At 46.4% G+C, this 17,438-nt stretch overlaps 3 protein-coding genes across 3 annotated transcripts; 1 reads left to right on the top strand and 2 right to left on the bottom strand.

The window, feature by feature from the left end:
* Positions 1 to 452: 452 nt before the first annotated feature.
* LOC121592361 lies at positions 453 to 15,386 on the bottom strand. The gene is made up of 6 exons (XM_041913762.1): positions 15,216 to 15,386; positions 14,748 to 14,952; positions 1,979 to 2,590; positions 1,599 to 1,869; positions 1,381 to 1,527; positions 453 to 1,315 (listed from the first exon to the last, which is right to left on the bottom strand). The coding sequence occupies exons 1-6, from the start codon at positions 15,384 to 15,386 to the stop codon at positions 958 to 960; spliced, it is 1,764 nt and encodes a 587-aa protein (XP_041769696.1). The 3' UTR covers positions 453 to 957.
* On the top strand, positions 9,744 to 15,573 carry LOC121593263 (RING finger protein nhl-1-like). Its single transcript, XM_041915483.1, has 11 exons — positions 9,744 to 10,084; positions 10,143 to 10,288; positions 10,362 to 10,531; positions 10,779 to 10,859; positions 11,549 to 11,668; positions 13,682 to 13,769; positions 14,086 to 14,288; positions 14,344 to 14,477; positions 14,545 to 14,691; positions 14,769 to 15,030; positions 15,097 to 15,573. Exons 1-11 carry the CDS (start codon positions 9,924 to 9,926, stop codon positions 15,571 to 15,573), a joined length of 1,989 nt encoding a protein of 662 aa, XP_041771417.1. The 5' UTR covers positions 9,744 to 9,923.
* Positions 15,574 to 16,045: 472 nt separating this feature from the next.
* LOC121593265 (ras-related protein Rab-43) lies at positions 16,046 to 17,412 on the bottom strand. The gene is made up of 5 exons (XM_041915486.1): positions 17,303 to 17,412; positions 16,967 to 17,237; positions 16,747 to 16,831; positions 16,418 to 16,674; positions 16,046 to 16,334 (listed from the first exon to the last, which is right to left on the bottom strand). Exons 2-5 carry the CDS (start codon positions 17,177 to 17,179, stop codon positions 16,227 to 16,229), a joined length of 663 nt encoding a protein of 220 aa, XP_041771420.1. The 5' UTR covers positions 17,180 to 17,237; positions 17,303 to 17,412; the 3' UTR covers positions 16,046 to 16,226.
* Between the last annotated feature and the right edge of the window lie 26 nt (positions 17,413 to 17,438).

The raw sequence follows: 17,438 nt of genomic DNA on the forward strand, positions 1-17,438 counted from the left end.
AATGTGGATCGGACTAGATTGATATTTTGAATCGTTTAGACCCCGTTTAGGAGCCATTTCTAGCATTTCTTTCAAAAGACCATTAATTAAGTTTGGATAATTGGAGTCGTTGGAATCATTGGAGTCGTCTTATGCTGTCTGTTGTCCTATAGGATAGCTACCAATGGCTCTAACTATACCGATGATTTTGACGATGTCGGTTGCTAACTAGCGGCTCCAGGCAGCTCTAGACGACTTTAGGAAGCTCCAGAGTACCTATCTTCTCGAGTCGCTTCCGATTTTGGTGGCTTCATTCCGAAACAATTCCAGAAATAACATTACAGCGGGTCATGCTGGCGTTAGCACAAGCCCTTCATCACAACGCTTATTAAGAGCTGCATTTAAGCTTCCGTGGCAAAACGAGCTGAATGGAAGCAACACACTCACCAATATTTTATTTTAATATTTACACGACTCGCGGTTTCACTTTATTGCTCTTTGTCGTTCCCTGGTCATTAGCGACTACATTGAAAATTATGGGCACCTGTTGCTGCAAATAATTACACAATAAATATTAAAAACAACGTTCGTCTAATACTGTTTCTGCATGCTGTTTAGGCCACTATGTGACCATACGCTCACAAAAACACATCCAGAAAACCTGCCCCCTTCGTCTCCAACTATCGTACCTGTCTAACACATTACGAATAAATTACTATTCTATCTAAGGAAACGGAACTCTATGCCGCAGTTCGCTCACATGAAGCTGTAATATCGATTCCATCCATCTACTGCTAAGATTTACATCCATTGCTGTGAAACTGTCAACGATCTTAACTGTTTAATACCCTTCCAGTAGGTCGGCTCGCGTCACGCGCTGCCATAACCGAATGATTCGTTTGTTTTGTAGCACCAGATATACTACAGAAACTCCCCCGAGATAAGTGATTACTAACATGGGCTTTTTTGTTTGCATCCCTACATTGCCATCTCCGCTAGATCGCGCTGCTCCAGCTGTACGATCGTACTTTCTTTGGTGTTGCTGTTCCGCGACCCGGTTGCCCGCGGTTCACGGGCCGGATATTCGACACGCTCGCTCGGGATCTCGTTGCCAAAGTGTGCCTCATCATCCACGTCACGATCGGAGTCTTCCGCTTCGTGCCGATCCCCGGCCGGCTGTCGGTACATCTGCTGGAAGTTGTTGGACGAACGGAACAAACTGCGCGGGCAGTCCTTGTAGTACGGGAAGCATTCACCCGGTCCATCCTGTCCACGGCCAATCTTTTCGGCCGTTACGTACTCCTCCAAATGTTCGGCATATGGCGATTGGGAAGCTCTGATAATGGAGAAATATGTTGCTTAATTCAATAAAATAACCAGTTCAGCATCTAAAAGACTTACGTAAAGAACAGCTTCAGCATCTCACCGATCAGCCCAAACTTCTCGATCGACTTCGAGTGGACCTCACATATGGCACGAAGCATGCACGCTCTCCCATCCAGCCCGAAGTTGGCAATGAAATCTTCAACCACCACGTACAGCAGTGCTCTGTTTGGGGATGAGACAAAGTCATTAGCTAAAACATCATTTAATTTCACTTTCCAACGCGATCACCTTACCGTTCTCCACCATGGAACGCATGCTTGTGCTCGGCCGGAAGCTGTGGCATGGCCATTTCCCCATCCTCATCATCCAACCGGTTGGTGGTGATCTTGAAGTGATCGTTCGCCGGGCTGGGAATGCTCCGCTTTCGTCGCTGCAGCCGCATATAGTCCGACACGTAGTCGGCCAGCACGGAGCCAGCTGCCTGGCCCATCGATCTTGCAAATATGGGCGGTAATACACCGAGCGGATTCTGGTTATCCGTCAGTCCCAGCTTATCGAAGTCAACTGAGGGATGGATAGAGAAGAGAAGACAAAAACAAACAAATCGGGTGTAAATGGTTGCAACACGGAAGGAGCTATAGGGAGAAACGCACTAACGGGCACTGCTACTCACTCGTTATGGGCAAGCTGATCGAGATGTTGGACAGAAAGCCGGTCGGTGGGTAGCGCACAAACGGTAGGGCGATCGTCGGCGCAATCGTTAGTGACGTACCGGGCGGCAGCGCTAACCGACCGTCGTCCGTAACCCAGATCAGGCGCTTCTTTCTGCTGTGCGGTTCGCTGGATTTGGCCGTTCCACTCGCTTGCTTCCCGCCACCGCTCGTCGTCTGCGGCCCGGCATCGTGTGGCATCGATTTTCGATAATCATCCTCGGACACGTACTTTTTCCGGTACTTTTTGCTTTCCTTGCCCGCGAGCCGTTTCTTCGCCGTGTGGTGTTGGTGGTGGTAGTTGGGCGACGACGACTCTGCCGGCGACGACTCACGCGCAGCAATTAGTTCGTCGGCTGCCGTGCGTAAGTGACCGGAATCGGGACGCGTGTCGCTTTCTACCCCGGCCGCGGTTTGGGTGCCTTTGGGATCGTTTGCCGGGAGCTTTAGCTCGTGCTGTTCTGGTGTGGTGGCGGAGGACGCTATGATGGCCGGGATCGTTACAAGGGCTAGAAGAAGAACAAGCTGGACGCACCGTGTCCACCGGGTCTCCATTTTGAGCCGGTGTTGAAAGACTAAGGAAAAGAAGGAGAAGAAAAAGCCTTAAAAATCATAATTCTACGATCAAGATCAACGGATTAGCGTAACCAACATCCAACCAACGATTTTCTTGCATCATAGACCCATACGAATCTGGTTCACTTTCCGTTTCACGCAACAGAGCCGTAAATTATTGCCACAAATGCCGCCGCTAATGCTTAAGCTGTCCGCCCCCGAGCCGGCCCCATAGCTCGTTGATCATACGCTTAACGAGCCGACTATTGGCATATTTCATGTACAAACGCCTCTTTTTCACTCGTTCAATTCAATTCAATTCACCACCAGAAGCAAGTCTCAATCGACCATTAAGCCGCCTTGCCGTTAGGGTTCAACTCCGCCAAACTTCTCCTCCCGGTTCACACACACACCCTGGTCATCTCTAAGCTCCTCCCGGTGTAGCCTGATGTGGCTATGTCCGGAAAAACCAGTTTCCCGGTCACGATTCCTCGGGCGATTCACACACGCCAGCCAGAACCTACATTCCCAGGCCTCCAAACAAACGCGCGACAACGCTTGAGCTCGAGTGTGAAGAGAAGAGGATACGCTGCATACCTTGTTCTTGCTTTCCCATCCCCGTACCCCCCGGGATGGACGAAAGGGAAGTTTCTTTTTCCACCCAACGACAATACCGGTACGGTACGGGACACCCATACCGAACCCGAAGCGCAAGAAGATAAGCGCTCCAAAACGTTCCAGCAGCCCGACACAGGCTTTCATCTTCAGCAAGTTCCATTTTCCCTTTCAGCAGCTGCCTTTCAGCTGCATCCTCGGCTTCTGTTTTGCTGTTCGCGTATTGCTCCATGATCTATGACACCGGACGACGTCAACTTTCGATTTCCGGGTCACAGCGGGACAGTGTGCCGCTTTCTTGATCCCCACAAAACGAAACCCACTTTTTGGGGTGGTTCCCCCGAAAATCCTGTTTCAGCCAGCGCCCCTGAGCCTTCTGGAACAAGAATTATTATCTGCAGCGCAATTGGCTGCTCCTGCAAAGTTGACACACTTACCGGAGGTGAAATTCGAAATTTAGGACGTGGTGGGCACTATGACCGGCAGCGGCCCCCCGCCCGGAACACTCAATAACTCCTTGGATGACCTCGTTATTTTCGGTACAGCAAATTTCACCCCATCTTAATGGTGCGCGATCCTCTATCGCAGGAGAAGGAGGACTTCAAAGATCGTGTACTGAATATCGTTCGCAGGCAATGACGCACAAACCCCTATTCAGTTTTCCGCCCATTTCATCCTACCCAAACAATTATCGACCTTGAACTTGGTACTGCAGCGCCCGGTGGCAAGGAAGTTGAAATTGCTTTTTATGAACTTTCGCTTGCATTACTGCCCCCAAAATCCTGTGAACAACACCTGTGTGTCTTGTTTTATTGCCCTGTCTGGGGCACAAATTACCGATGCGCCTATAAATTATGAACAATTGCGGCGCGAGCTTGTGAGACGAACGGAAATTTATGTTGTACGCACGCAACTACAATGTTCTCATCAGGCTGTACGGACATCTACACCATCACCACCACCACCGGACCTTCCATACATGGGATGCAGCTCATCTTTAGCATTACCCCCATTCCGCAAAGTCTCGGTGCGGGAAGGAAGCAGAGATCGTGGAAGCAGAGAGTGACAGAAAAAAGAGAAAACGAAACCAACCGGACGGACGGACGGATGGGGAAGTGATCGGGAATCGGGCATTGTGTCCCGGCGGTGCAGCGCAGATATCAATTTAATCCGATTGAGCATGAAATGGGACGATGATTCGCAACCGCATCGGGGTGCACGTGTGTGACTGCACCGTGGGCTGCACTTTGCGCAAAGGGTCGGGAAGGGAAGAAGTAAAAAAAAAAAAGTTCCGACATGGAGTCAAAAGAATGCAATTTCGGAGATGAAGTGCGCTGTTTTTTTAATGTTTCGTTTTCTCATTTTTTGTGTTTTGTCAGTAAACATGCGTGCAGGTATTTCATCAATGGAGCAGAAACGCTGTGTGTGTGTTTACAGGCCATTTTTGAGCGCAAATAAGATAAATCGTGGGTTTGGATATGGTTGTGCCGTTTCGTAGAGGTCATAAACATTTGAGGGGGTTTATTTTTTTTTTGTCCTACATTTTTAGGTCAAAACGATGCACTCAGCGGGGATTTTGCTTTGAAATGCTGGAGGAATTATACAATGTTTTGTACTCTAATTGAGTAAACTTTCCAGTCAACTTCTTCTTGAAGTCATACCACAAAAGTTTGCACGAAAATGTATTGTCCTGATTGAATGAAAAATGATGTCTAAAATACGTAGTTGATCTTGCAGTATTGATTTCTACTGCAAGATCAACTACGATCAACTACACATCTATAAAAAAAAGGATACATTTAGTCCATACCTTAAATTTGTACAATCTCTTCAGCATCTGCAAATATATCAATTGTACTATTTACTGATAAAATATGATAATCCCATATGACAGTTTATGTGGAATTCTGAGGACTGGAAAAGCCATAAAAAAGCACTACAGAACAGGGTTGGATATTGTGCACGAAATCAACATCTTCGTGGATCCAACATGTTGTTTTATGCTATCCGGATATGGTCAATTTGGGAAGGATGACGATCTACTACCTCTATAGAAATGTCACAGCTTCATATATTGTCCTAGCTTTCGACAACATCTCTCCTTGCAGAAATCTTGCAGAAAATGCTCAAGCGTAGTTTGCAAGGCTCATAAAGTGATCCTCGAAAGCTTGAGAGCTGTAGAATTAGGAGATTAGACGGACATTGTATTCCAAAGAGTCAATACAGGGTTTTTGAGGATTATATAGACATGTTCAGCGAGTTGTAGATTCGTTCAGGCATATAATAGACTCTTTCAGCGAGATATAGAATTGTTCGGAAGTAGGCGTAGACATGTTCAGCGATTCTGTAGAGCTGTCAGTTGTTTTGTTTACACACTGTGCCGCAGGGTTCAATTTTTCATTCTTAAAAGTCCTAAAAGTAGTTAATAATCATTACCCAAGCTGTTTAATACATAAATTAGTTGAAAAAAGCTTATTTTTTCGAAAACTGTTTGTTTACCTCCTGATGAGAATGATCCAAGCTGCAGTCCAAGGGGCACGAAAGTGACAGCTCTACAGTATAACCGAACATGTCTACGCCTACTTCCGAACAATTCTATATCTCGCTGAAAGAGTCTATTATATGCCTGAACGAATCTACAACTCGCTGAACATGTCTATATAATCCTCGAAAACCCTGCAACAAGGCCAGTTGTGTATGATCACAAGCTAATCATCAAGAAAAAAAACATTCTATTCGTTGGTTGAAATCTCCTTCACACCGCCCAGAGACACCTTGAATGGAAGATGCGTCTTAAGCTTTGTACTAAAGCATAACCTAACAATTTAATCTAATCAACACATAAGTGTGCTGAATAATTTCACTTTTGCAACCCAATCATCGTAAATAATAGCGCCAAAGTGCAGTATTGACTCTCTCATCCACATACCATAGATACATGGCGCATCTTGCACCGTTAATTGAATACATCTCGATGCAAAAATGGTAATCTAGCGGCAACATTAATGATCCCGGTGCCGTATGTCCAATCGAATCTACGCACAAACACACACACACACGCTAATGAGGCAAACATTAGCACCAAATCGAGCCCAATGACCCCGACAGTGGCCCACCTGGACACCCTCCTAACACATTATTTCCGCATTCACATTGAGCACTTTCACACATTCGTCTCAACGCCCCAGAATGACGCGGTTTCGGTGCATCCCACCCCAGCCCAAACGGCCAGCTGCGTTAGCGACGCAGCTTGGTGATGCTCATGGTCATCATTGGCAGTACGTTTTATACGTTCCGCTTACCCTCACCCTTCGCCTGCATTAGTCACTGGATCAGCACTAGCGGTCTAAAGTTAGGTCAAGGTTTCGTGCGCCGAACGCCGCACAAAAACGCATCCAAAGGAAAGTGACTAACGAGCCACCGGCACCGGACCGGGTGTTGCCGGAAGCCGGCAGATTAGGGGTTGGTGGAGGCTGCGGTTCGGCGAGCGCGCGTGCAATCTATGGCAGGGTAGTACCGGTAGTGACCGGCAGGCCCAAGCCACGCGGACCAGGACACGCACGAAGTGTGCGGGTTTTTGCGTGTGCTGCATGTTGCGGAAACGAGTTTTCCAACCATTTGCGCGTGCGCGTCTCATTTTGTTTTCTGCTGCCTCTGCGTCTTCTTCGCTTTGCTGGTTCGTACTTCACTCCACACAGCCTGCACTCGCTGTGCACTTGCACTTTGCAGCAGCCTCCAGCAGGTTTGCGACGAGGCGGAGAGAAAACGCTGTCCAGCCCGTCCATCCCCGTGTCTTGATGGCCGTCTTGTTTGAGGGTTGATTTATTGCATTCCGAAAAAAAAAGCCTTAATTTCCCAATTTATTTTCTTATGTGGCGGCATGTGAAATGGGGAAGATGATTTGTTCCCCGTGGTTAAGTTCTTTTGTGCAGTATTTTTGAATCCTTTCTTTTTTATGAGTTTTGGTTTGATTCTTGGGTGATGCTGTTTTTACTTTGTTTCGTGTTTTCATGTTGTCTTGAATTTGTTACTGTTTAATTTTAATGTGACAATTTTGTTTGTAGTTTCAGCGAAAGATTTGACGTTTTTGCTAGTTTTATTTTCATTCCTAACTTGTATTCCATTCTTGAAAATAGTTTTTAGATAATTTTATGAGTTTGTTTTGTTTTATTTCTTCTCAATTTTTCATTTTTCTTTCATACTTAGTAAGTATGTATTAATACTTTTTCCTTGTATTATCGTTTGTTTTTAATTCGTTAATATCCTCATTTGATGTTCAGTAAGAATATCAATAATTTGCTATTCTATTATTTTGCCTTTTTTTGATATTTTATGATATTTATGTCCTTCTTATATTTGTTTTTATTGCAAAAAAACACCTTTGTTCTAGATATTTTATTCTTCTTCATGTTTTTTCTGTCCATTATCCTGAAACATAAGCAACAAATAAATAAAACCACAGAACCTGCAGATTACGGAGCAACTTAAGTATCAATAACAATAAACAACAATACCACATAAAGCTCTCAAGCTCATTAGGTCAAGTAATAAACGACTTCCACAATGCATTACACCTTCCCCATTTACCGTTGCAGGCGTACAAAGACAATCGTCAATCGTCAAACCGATATGACCTAACGATATGCATCGGCAAGTGCATTCTGGCCCACTGGCAAACTGTCCGATCGTGCAGCGCGTTTTCACCGTGATCACAATCCAGGTGAACGAAAGCGACACTCAGACCAGTCCACCCCCCAGCCCCCCCGACCCCACCAGCCGATGACGATAATGATGGCCGACATTGGTTTCACTCTCGTTGCCCGACCAGAGGACCAGATTCTTCGCCAGCCGCCGTGTGGTACGCGGTGTGGTACGCGTCGCAATAGGAAAAACCACACACGCATACACGTTTGGTCGTGATGTTCTGCTTTTAATTTTCCCCATGGTTTGCCGGCGATTGGAAAAGGAAGCGTGGATGAAGCGAGGGAAATCCACAACGCAAGACGAGATGGACCGGATGTGTAAGTTTAAGTTTGAGCAACATGTGACACCCTGGTTATAGCTGTATTCCAGGCGAATGTCTGACCAAGAGGCTGGAATGTCCCGAATGCTGTGATAAGAAGAGATCTTCGTAGGAAGCGATCGCACTTACACTGTCTTGTTTTACGATGCGTTGAAGGTAATCTGTCAATCTAGTGCAGGTCTTTCCGCCCCGTATCACTACACTGTTGAGAAGATCAGGTTAAACACTCTTCTGGACGCACGGATATCACGATATCACGGGCACAGCAACACTCACACACATAAACTCACACACACACACACCCTAAGCGGAGACTTTGTCGTAGGTCTTTTGCTGAACTAGGTCACCGTGTGAAACTGACACTATCTCCAGAAATTCTGCCTTGCCTCGCCACCTCCTGGGCTGGGGACTATTATCGATCGCTCCTCGTAGTCGTAGTCAAATTGTGTCACAGCCTGATCGCCCGCTCACTGCACCATCCGCATTACGCTGCACCTTTCTTTCCACCCCACTGCAAACATCCAATTATTCGCGATCGTTTTCACACGTGTGCTCCACATCACCCCAAATTACGCCGCTGCATTTCATGCCGTTGCAATGCAAACTTCCTTCTCCAGCCTTCGTTGGGCTGCTCTCCCGGGGGCGGAGGGGGCGCCAATAATCAATCGACCGAAGCAGTAGCAAATTCCGGCAGCAGACACCAACACCGCTGGGAGGGAAAACCACGCTATCACGGAAACGAACGCACAAACGCTCGACAAAGACAGACCCCAAAAACCACAAACCACTGTGTGCCGCAAGTAACCGCGTACTTGCGTACCGCTTCGCTATGCGCTCCGAGCTCGACTAAAGCGCGTCACGGCGGGAAAAAAGAGTTTAAGTGGCTCCCAACGGGGATGGTTGCACCGTCCGTCCGTTCCGTGCGCGAATCCCACCACCACCGGTGTTGGGGAGAAATGGCAAGCCTCAAGCAAAGAAGCTCCAGCCCGATCGAACGAATGAACCGAAGCCGAGACGCCGATTGCCTTCGTACGACCGGTTACGGGGCATCTGATTGGGGCTGCTGCTGCTGTTGTGGGCTCGCTTGCTGCTGAAGCGGTGACACCTGGCAGAGAACTTGGCAAGGGTGCATCTTCAGCACACACGGAGGGCGGATGAAGATGGGCAAAACTGATCATTGATGATGATGATGATGATGATGATGATGACGATGATCATGATGTTGGCGGTGAGGAGAAGACGCATCAAGAATCCTTTCTCAGCTGTTCGTCGCGACGGTTAAGCTGACAAGCGATATGGCTTCACGCTGTGGGTTGGACGGTAAGTGAAAGCTGAAAATGTGATTTAAATGTAATTGGGGAAGGAAAAATTTCGCTTTTAAAATCCTTCTCATAGTACGTGCTTTTATCATCATGATTCATTTCCTCTCGAGTCAGCAAAGGGACAACAATAAATTATTGGAGGGGAGAAACCCGAATACAACAGTGTTGCTGTACTGTCACTTGGTCAGAAAAACACATCCACAGTATCTTCCACAAACGATCGTTGAAAAACAAATGTACGCACAAGATAAGATTCTGTATCAGATCGCCAATCGAAGAAGGCCTTTCCTTCGAACTGGAAGTTCCTGGTTCAGGGCTGCCTGGTTCAGTATCATTTGTAGGTCCAGTGAGTTAAGGTGACAGTGTCCAATCATCTCAGTGAGCTAATTTAGAATGAACCAGGAACGCACCATGAGCCGAGGGATACGCAGCAGTCGTCTGATTTCCTACGACGATACGGCCAGAAGTCCACCGATGGCAGTTCCGATGCGTAATCGACATCCGGAAGGATCTTCAGCCTCCTTCCGAAACTCGTACGACCCTGGTAGCAGGAAGTGAGTGAGCAATCCTAATCATGATCACTTCCTAAGATCAATGGTGATTCCATTCCAGAGAACATTCCATGTCTAAAACGATCGAGCAATTACTAATCTGTGGACTTTGCGAGCTGCGTCTAACCGTGCCGAAGATGCTCAACTGTCAGCATACCTTCTGTCTGGAGTGTCTGGAAGAGTGTCTCCACAAGCAAACTGATCGGTGTAAGATCGCAGTGCTATGATTACTCTATCCAATGATCAATCAGGATCTGATCATAAAACCTTCATCCTGCAGCATTCATTGGATGTATTACCTGCGGCACGAAGCAGCTGCTAAAGGATCCGGATCTAACCGTCCTACCATCGAACCTGCACATCGACAACATGCTGCAGATGATGCATCCCGCACCTTCGCTATCATCTTCGCTGATTCGTTCGCCCGTAGGAAGCTATCAGTTGGAAAATGTAACGTACCTGACACAAACACACACGTGTTCTTGTGCTTTTATCTTGGTGGCACTATGTTGACCACCTTTAATTGGTCACTTATCAATGTAGGGAGGGGGGGACCACCACCGGCGGGCAAACATTCTTCTCTTATCGGGTGACAGTTTTGCTTATTGGTGTTGGTTGTTGTTGTTGTTGTTGCTTCTAAAGTACTTTTGTTCTTGATTTGTGTTATGTTTTTTTTTTGGTCTCTCTCTCTCTCCAGAATCTGACCCCAACGCTGCAGTGCTCCAAGTGTCAAACAGTTTCGGAAACAACACTCCACAAATGTGACCACTGTATGTCGGTATGTTTTACTATTCTATCTATTCTGTTTGCTGTTTTCATATTCTTATTCTTAATATCATATTTAATTGTGTGTTCCATACCTTTTTTACTAGCTGATTGACTTGTTTGTTATAGTTATTAAGTAGTTTGATCAAATTTTCTTATTTGTTTTTTTACTTATGCATTATTTTGTTATTGTCTTGTCTTGTCTTGTTACTAAAGAAATTGTCGTTTTTTTTCTCAAAACACTATCATTTTTACTGTACGAACTGCTCTTCTGTCGATGAAATGTCTTTTTAATTATTTCTCCTATTTTCAACGTATTTACTACAAGAAAACCGTTCAGAAACGATATAACAAAACTAAACCAATTCTTTTCGTATGAATGCTATTATTAAAGAAAGGGCTTTCAAAAACGTGCTTCTGTAGTGCGAATTCAATCAGTTTTATTTCCCGTTGTTAAAGAAAATGGGGACAAAGAATTCCCAAAATTGGATCGTCTTAATTCAAAATCAAGTTTTACTTTTACCAAACAAAACAAGTTCTCGCGTGTTGCGCGTTGGAATGAAAGCCAACGACAAAATCAAAAACAAGAAATTAAATTAAAGACACACATTGATAACGAGTAAAGAAGTTCAAGATCATTAGGATACAGCAGCACGGGCAACATTTAAGCGCACGCCATTTTCGGTTTTTTTTCCTCTGCAGATGCTGTGCGCAATCTGCTGGCTCGGGCACGTGGATGAGCTGGCGCGACAGGTCGGCCAGCTGGAGGGTCAGCTAAAGTCGGCCATCGAAAAATTGGACCATAAACTGATCGACTATAAGGTAAGTAAATTAACGCAAAAAAGGGCCCGCGGCAAGGCAGTTCATGGGCATGTGCCAATCATCCTACCCCGGGGCCCGGGGAATAATGCTTGATGAGTGTGTGTGTGTGTGTGTTCCGAAGACCGAAAATTACCAATGGCGCTCTTCCCCTTTCCCACCCCACGTAGGGGGATAATCAAAGTCGGTACAAACGGGCGATGCGCCGCACTGTCTTTGATGCAGCGCGCACAGACGACAAATTGGTTGCGAATAAAAGCGCACACAAGCACAAACGCGCTCGCCATTCCGTGCAATCGAGAGTGAAAATAAGGTCACAGTGGAATGACAAAAATTGTGTCCCTTATCACACGATCGTACCACACCACGCGAGAGCGTGCCGAGCGCAATCGAATGGCGCTTTAATCTGTTTAATCTCGGGCCACACAGCGCATGCCAGACGGAGGAAAGTGATCCCGTCCGCAGCCGGATGTCCGATGGACGGATGTGTGTAGCGCCGCGGCGGATATTTTGTACGCGCAAATTGCCCAAAAAACAGAACAACACGCAAAAGCCAAGGCGATCGTGTTTATGCGCAAACAATCCTTATCGCCAGGTGTAGCTTTGCAAACGCACACACAAAAAACACACACACAAACGGAATGGTTATTTAATGTAAGAAATTAACTTTCCTTTAATATTTCACCAATACGAGTCGCTTGGCAAGTCACACAAACCCGCTCGGATCGCGCGCGCACATACACGTGGGCCATGCCGCAGTAGCGCTCCATTTGAAACCTCTTTGCGCGCGCGCGCGCGCACGTGCTGCGCATCGAAATGGGCTGTTTGATTTGGCTATTGATCGACGGAAAGGCAGAGCGTTGTCATTGCGCATGCAAGGGTGGTGCTGCCGCTGCTTCCGTACGCCGACGCCCATGCGGTGTAAGTTGCAAAACGAAAAACTTGCGCTTGCTACCAAACAGAAAGTGTCCGCGATCGATTGTTTTGAGGTGAAATTTTGAAGCAAACCCAAAACAGGATGCATACGAACGCGACCGATACGGGGTAGAATGAAATTTGAAATTTGGCGCTCGGTGGGCACGAGGTGCAACGGTTCGGGTCGGCGCGCTCATAAATTAGGTTGAAGTATAAGGGTAAAAGCATCTACATTCCACAGACATTGATTTTAATTTCGACACACGTTTCGTGTGTGTGTGAAGAGATTCGCTGGGAAATATTTAAATGATATTTGGCACATTATTTAAATGGAGTTTTATGTGGTTTATGTTTTCAAGCACGTTATTTTGCTGTGATAGGGCTGGATTTGTATTTTATTGTTCCAGTTTTCCCTTTTTTGTTCTTTTTCAGCATATCGTTTTACTCTTTTATTGTTTTGTTGTTGTTGTTTTTGTATGTTTCTATGTTACTCTCTTTTTAGTATACTTTTCTCTTTTATTAGTCATTTTGGTAAACATTAAGATAACTATTACTGTTATATAGTCTTTTGTTTATTTGTTAATGTTTCAATGTTATTTGCCTTTTTTAGTAAACATTTCTCTTGTCCTAATCATTTTCAATCATATTAATTAGAAATTTTCCAAATGTATTGCCTCGTTGAGTGTTTGTATTTTTGTTTGTTTGTACTGTACGAGTGTTGGTCCAGCGAAATTTGGTAAAAATAGATAATATTATGTTTTAAGCTCTTTTCCTCATCATCACACTGACTAAGGAAATGATGAGATCATTTATTCAATAACCCCAAAAAGGAGAAAAATGTATTATTTTTAACATCTATGTCAAAGTCTGTGAATAACAGTACAACAATTAGTGTCAATTCAGGTAGCACGTTTAAAAACGATCGACAATTGCTACCCTTTTGCATTATTCTACCAGTTTACGTATGCACGACCATGATGTTACGGTTTCTATACAGCAGAACAAACACGCTTCATCATGCAAATGTATGGCACGCCAGCCGAGCAGCTACCGGTATTAACCGCTTACCTTTGTTATCCTTTATTTACCCTTCACTTTCAGAGCCGCTTTTCCGAGATCAACGACGAGATAACGGCCTGTTTTCGCGACAAAATGCTCGCCCTGCAGCGACAGCAGACGGAACTGTTAGGTGAAATTGATTGAACTTTCTTTCGCGAATTCGCTTCCCCCTACATCTACATACACACACAACGGAACACCGGGAATTCGATCACTCATTTGTCGCCTCCCCGTTACCGATGCACGGCACGTTCTACTCTGCTTTAGCTTATTAGTGCACCGCGTTTCTTTCCGTTTCTTCCTTTGCATGTTTGGGCGTGGTGGTGGTGGACAAAACGCAACAAATCGCACATCCCAAATATGTCACGCACCGTTACGCCAACGCGTGCCCCTCTACACCCCCTTACACGGTGGCCACGGCTTGCCCCCTTACCCCACAACCACAGACTCGTCGCAGGGAATACTAAACGATGCGGTCTGTTCGCACGAGCTGGTGCGGGAGAAAATTGACCAGCTGCTAGCATCGATCGGACGCCCGATCGGGGGCGCACTGGATCCGGTCCAGCTCTACCTGAAGATGCACAAGGACATGTCGGTGATACTGGAGGAGGTGTCGCTGTGGGGCCGGGAGCGTATCCTGTTCAATCGGGTAAGCCCTGTCTGCTGAAGGACGATCAATTTCATTCAATTTTTGCTTGGAATAGGAAAAGCTGAAGGTAGAAACGGTTTTTGACGCACCAACCGCACCGACCGTGAAGCGTAGCTCGAGCGCTAAAGCGGCGCCCAAACATCAGCTGCATCCGAACTCCTCGGAGACAACAGTGGCACAGTTTTACAAGTACGATTAATGTCCCAGACGCTTTTTGTAGGTGAAAAAATTAATTTAAATGTTTCCATTACTCCAGAAGTCACGTCTACAAACCCAGACTGCTCTGGAACCACTGCCAGCGTCCAACGGGAGTGGGCTTTGCGCCCTGGAATCACGACGGGCTGGAAAAGCCACTGCTTTACGTCGCTGGTTCCGAGTGTCGTATCGTGTTTGGAATAGATAAGTACGTGCCTTTGCGAGCAGCTGCAGCGATATTGAGCTTAATCTGATTCTACTTACCTCTCCCCTCAATGCTTCCAGAACAAATGGTCACATCGTTCAGAAGATCACGCACGAAGAGCTGAGCTACCCGCAGGGCATCACGTTCGATCCGGAGCGCAAGGAGCTGTTCGTATCGGACAAGTGGAAGCACTGCATCTTTGTCTTTTCGCAGGAAGGCCAGCTGCTCCGGAAACTTTGCACCAAGGGCGATCAGGCTGGTCAGCTAAGGTCACCCGAGGGGATCGCCTTCTGTACGGGTGATTGCCTCTTCGTGTGCGACACTGGAAATGATAGAGTACAGGTTAGCGTAACGGTTGAAATAATGTTAAAAGACAATTATTTTCACTTACCCTTCAATACGTTGCAGTGTCTTAGCACCACGGACGGGAAGGCCCACTCGCAGTTTGGACGGCTCACGAAAGATCAGCTTATTAAAGCGTCGCAGACAAAAATTTCCTCCCGCATGGTGGATTTGAAAAATCCCACCGATATCGCTGTGCAGAAGAACGCTTCCGTGCTCGTGCTGGATGCGGGCAATCGGCGGGTGAAGCTGTTCAACAAGTACGGCGAACAGTTGCTCGAGTTTGGCCAAACCGGTACGATCAACGGACAGTTCCAGTACCCGGAGGTGATCGGTGTTGATCCGGCCGGGTTCATTCTGGTCGGTGATGGTGGGAATGCGAAAATTCTAGTCTACCGCCCGAATGGACAGTTTGTAACGGCGCTCGGATCGCGCGGTGATTCGGCGGGGAAGTTTAACTGGATTTCGGGCCTTTGCGTTAGTAAGGATTGGGAGATTGTCATCAGCGATTACAAGAACCATGCCGTACAGCTGATCTCTTAGGTATGAAAGGTATGGAAACCGTACGGAGCTTCGCTGCAAACCACTCTCTACCGAGTGGTGGGGCTAATGTTAAAATAGCGTTATATTTACAACAACTTTTTTCTGTTTCGATTTTAAAAATAGTTCCTTTCGAGGTTTGGCTCAACTCAATAAATAGTTTCAGGTATAAAATATGCAATCTAGTTCCTCTATTCCTACACGCATTTCACATTCACTACGGGAGCTCACTTTTTGTTGTTCGAGAATCGGGTTCGTTATAGTATAACTACAAATTAGTTAACACATGTTTGCACCATGCCAAACGTATGTACAGGGGAGGCGAAAAGAAACCTGCATCTATGCGTCATTTAATGATGCAAAAGATTTTAAGAAAGAATGGGATGAAGTGTTGCGAAGAAGTGTTAAAACATTTCACCTTAATTCGAGTACCTTACGTACTAAAACGCAACCTTTTCTTTTCCGCGTTTGTCGAATTGCTTAGAAAGATGGCATTTGAACCGTGGCGTACCGCAAACCGATCGGGCTTGTGCTAATGGGGAGAGGGCAATAAGTCGTTTACAAATTAGAACTGTTCAACAGTCGCGTTCGCAAGTGGTCCTTTTACGCTTTGGCCAGGTATCATCAGCAGTAGCTAAAACGCTCGGTGCACCGCTTCACGTTAAATTGCACAGCGAGTTGCACGTATTGGTTGATAAGCTTTTGCTCTGACCGAGCGTGATGCCTTCCTCCTCTTCGGCCGCATTCAAGCCATCGTGGCGCCGCTGTGAAGAAAACAAAGCGATTTATGAGATTTTGCTTGCACAGCATAGGTCAGACAAGGGGGTCATCGTGTTACCGTACAGACCTTTAGTTCCGTTGCTAGCGTCATCAATGCGTCGTCCACGCAGCGATTGTCTTTGGCGGACGTTTCCATCACGAACATCACCTCCGGGATATACTGGCAAAGGTTTTCGGCTTCGGAAAACTCCACCTCCCGCTCCTCGTCCAAGTCGGATTTATTGCCTATCACGAAGATCATCACATTGGAGGCGGTATACCGGCGCACCTCGTCGATCCATCGCTGCAGGCTGAGGAAGGTCGACCGTTTGGTGATGTCGTACACTGGGGAAATGGGGGAAAAGCACAGTTTTTAGTTGTTCCCACTGTGACTGTTGCTGTGAATAAAGTACACACCAATTAAAACACCGTTAGCCGATCGGTAATAGCTCTGCGTGATGGTCCGGAACCGCTCCTGCCCGGCCGTGTCCCATATCTGTAGCTGCAAGCGTAATCGTAAGCATTGCGATTAGAATAGGTGCGTGTATTTGGTGAGAGGTGTGTGCAATTAATCTCCCGCGACCCGCGCCCTTTGGCCTTTCCACCGTTTTGCGACGGACGCGCTTATCTCGCTTACCTTCACCTTCTTCCCATCCACCGAGACCGCTTTCATCGAAAAGTCGACCCCGATCGTGTTGCCGTGGCTTTCGATAAAGTTGCCCGATTTGAAGCGCTGCACGATGCAGGTCTTGCCGGTGCCACAGTCTCCGATGAGGACGATTTTGAACAGAAAATCAAACGATTCATCACCGCCCGTCGATATCAACGAGGTTGGACCTGAGGCGGACATTTTTGCTTGCGTTCTGTGTCGGGGGGAAAAAATCGACTGCTGCTGAAGAATGAATCACCTACACGTGTGCGAGAAGATCTTTTAGCTAGAAGCACGAACAATGTTACTCAATCACGTCCTTACCAAATTCTAATTAATAATTACTCCCTAAAGTAACACTCGCAGAAACGCGCTGCTGCTGCTTGCTTCCTTTGTGTATTGTTATGAATTTGAGACGAGCAAGAGCAATACAGCATCGTGTACACGGTGCAATGTTGTG

This window comes from Anopheles merus, chromosome 2L (genome assembly GCF_017562075.2).
Source record: "Anopheles merus strain MAF chromosome 2L, AmerM5.1, whole genome shotgun sequence".
NCBI lineage: Eukaryota > Metazoa > Arthropoda > Insecta > Diptera > Culicidae > Anopheles > Anopheles merus.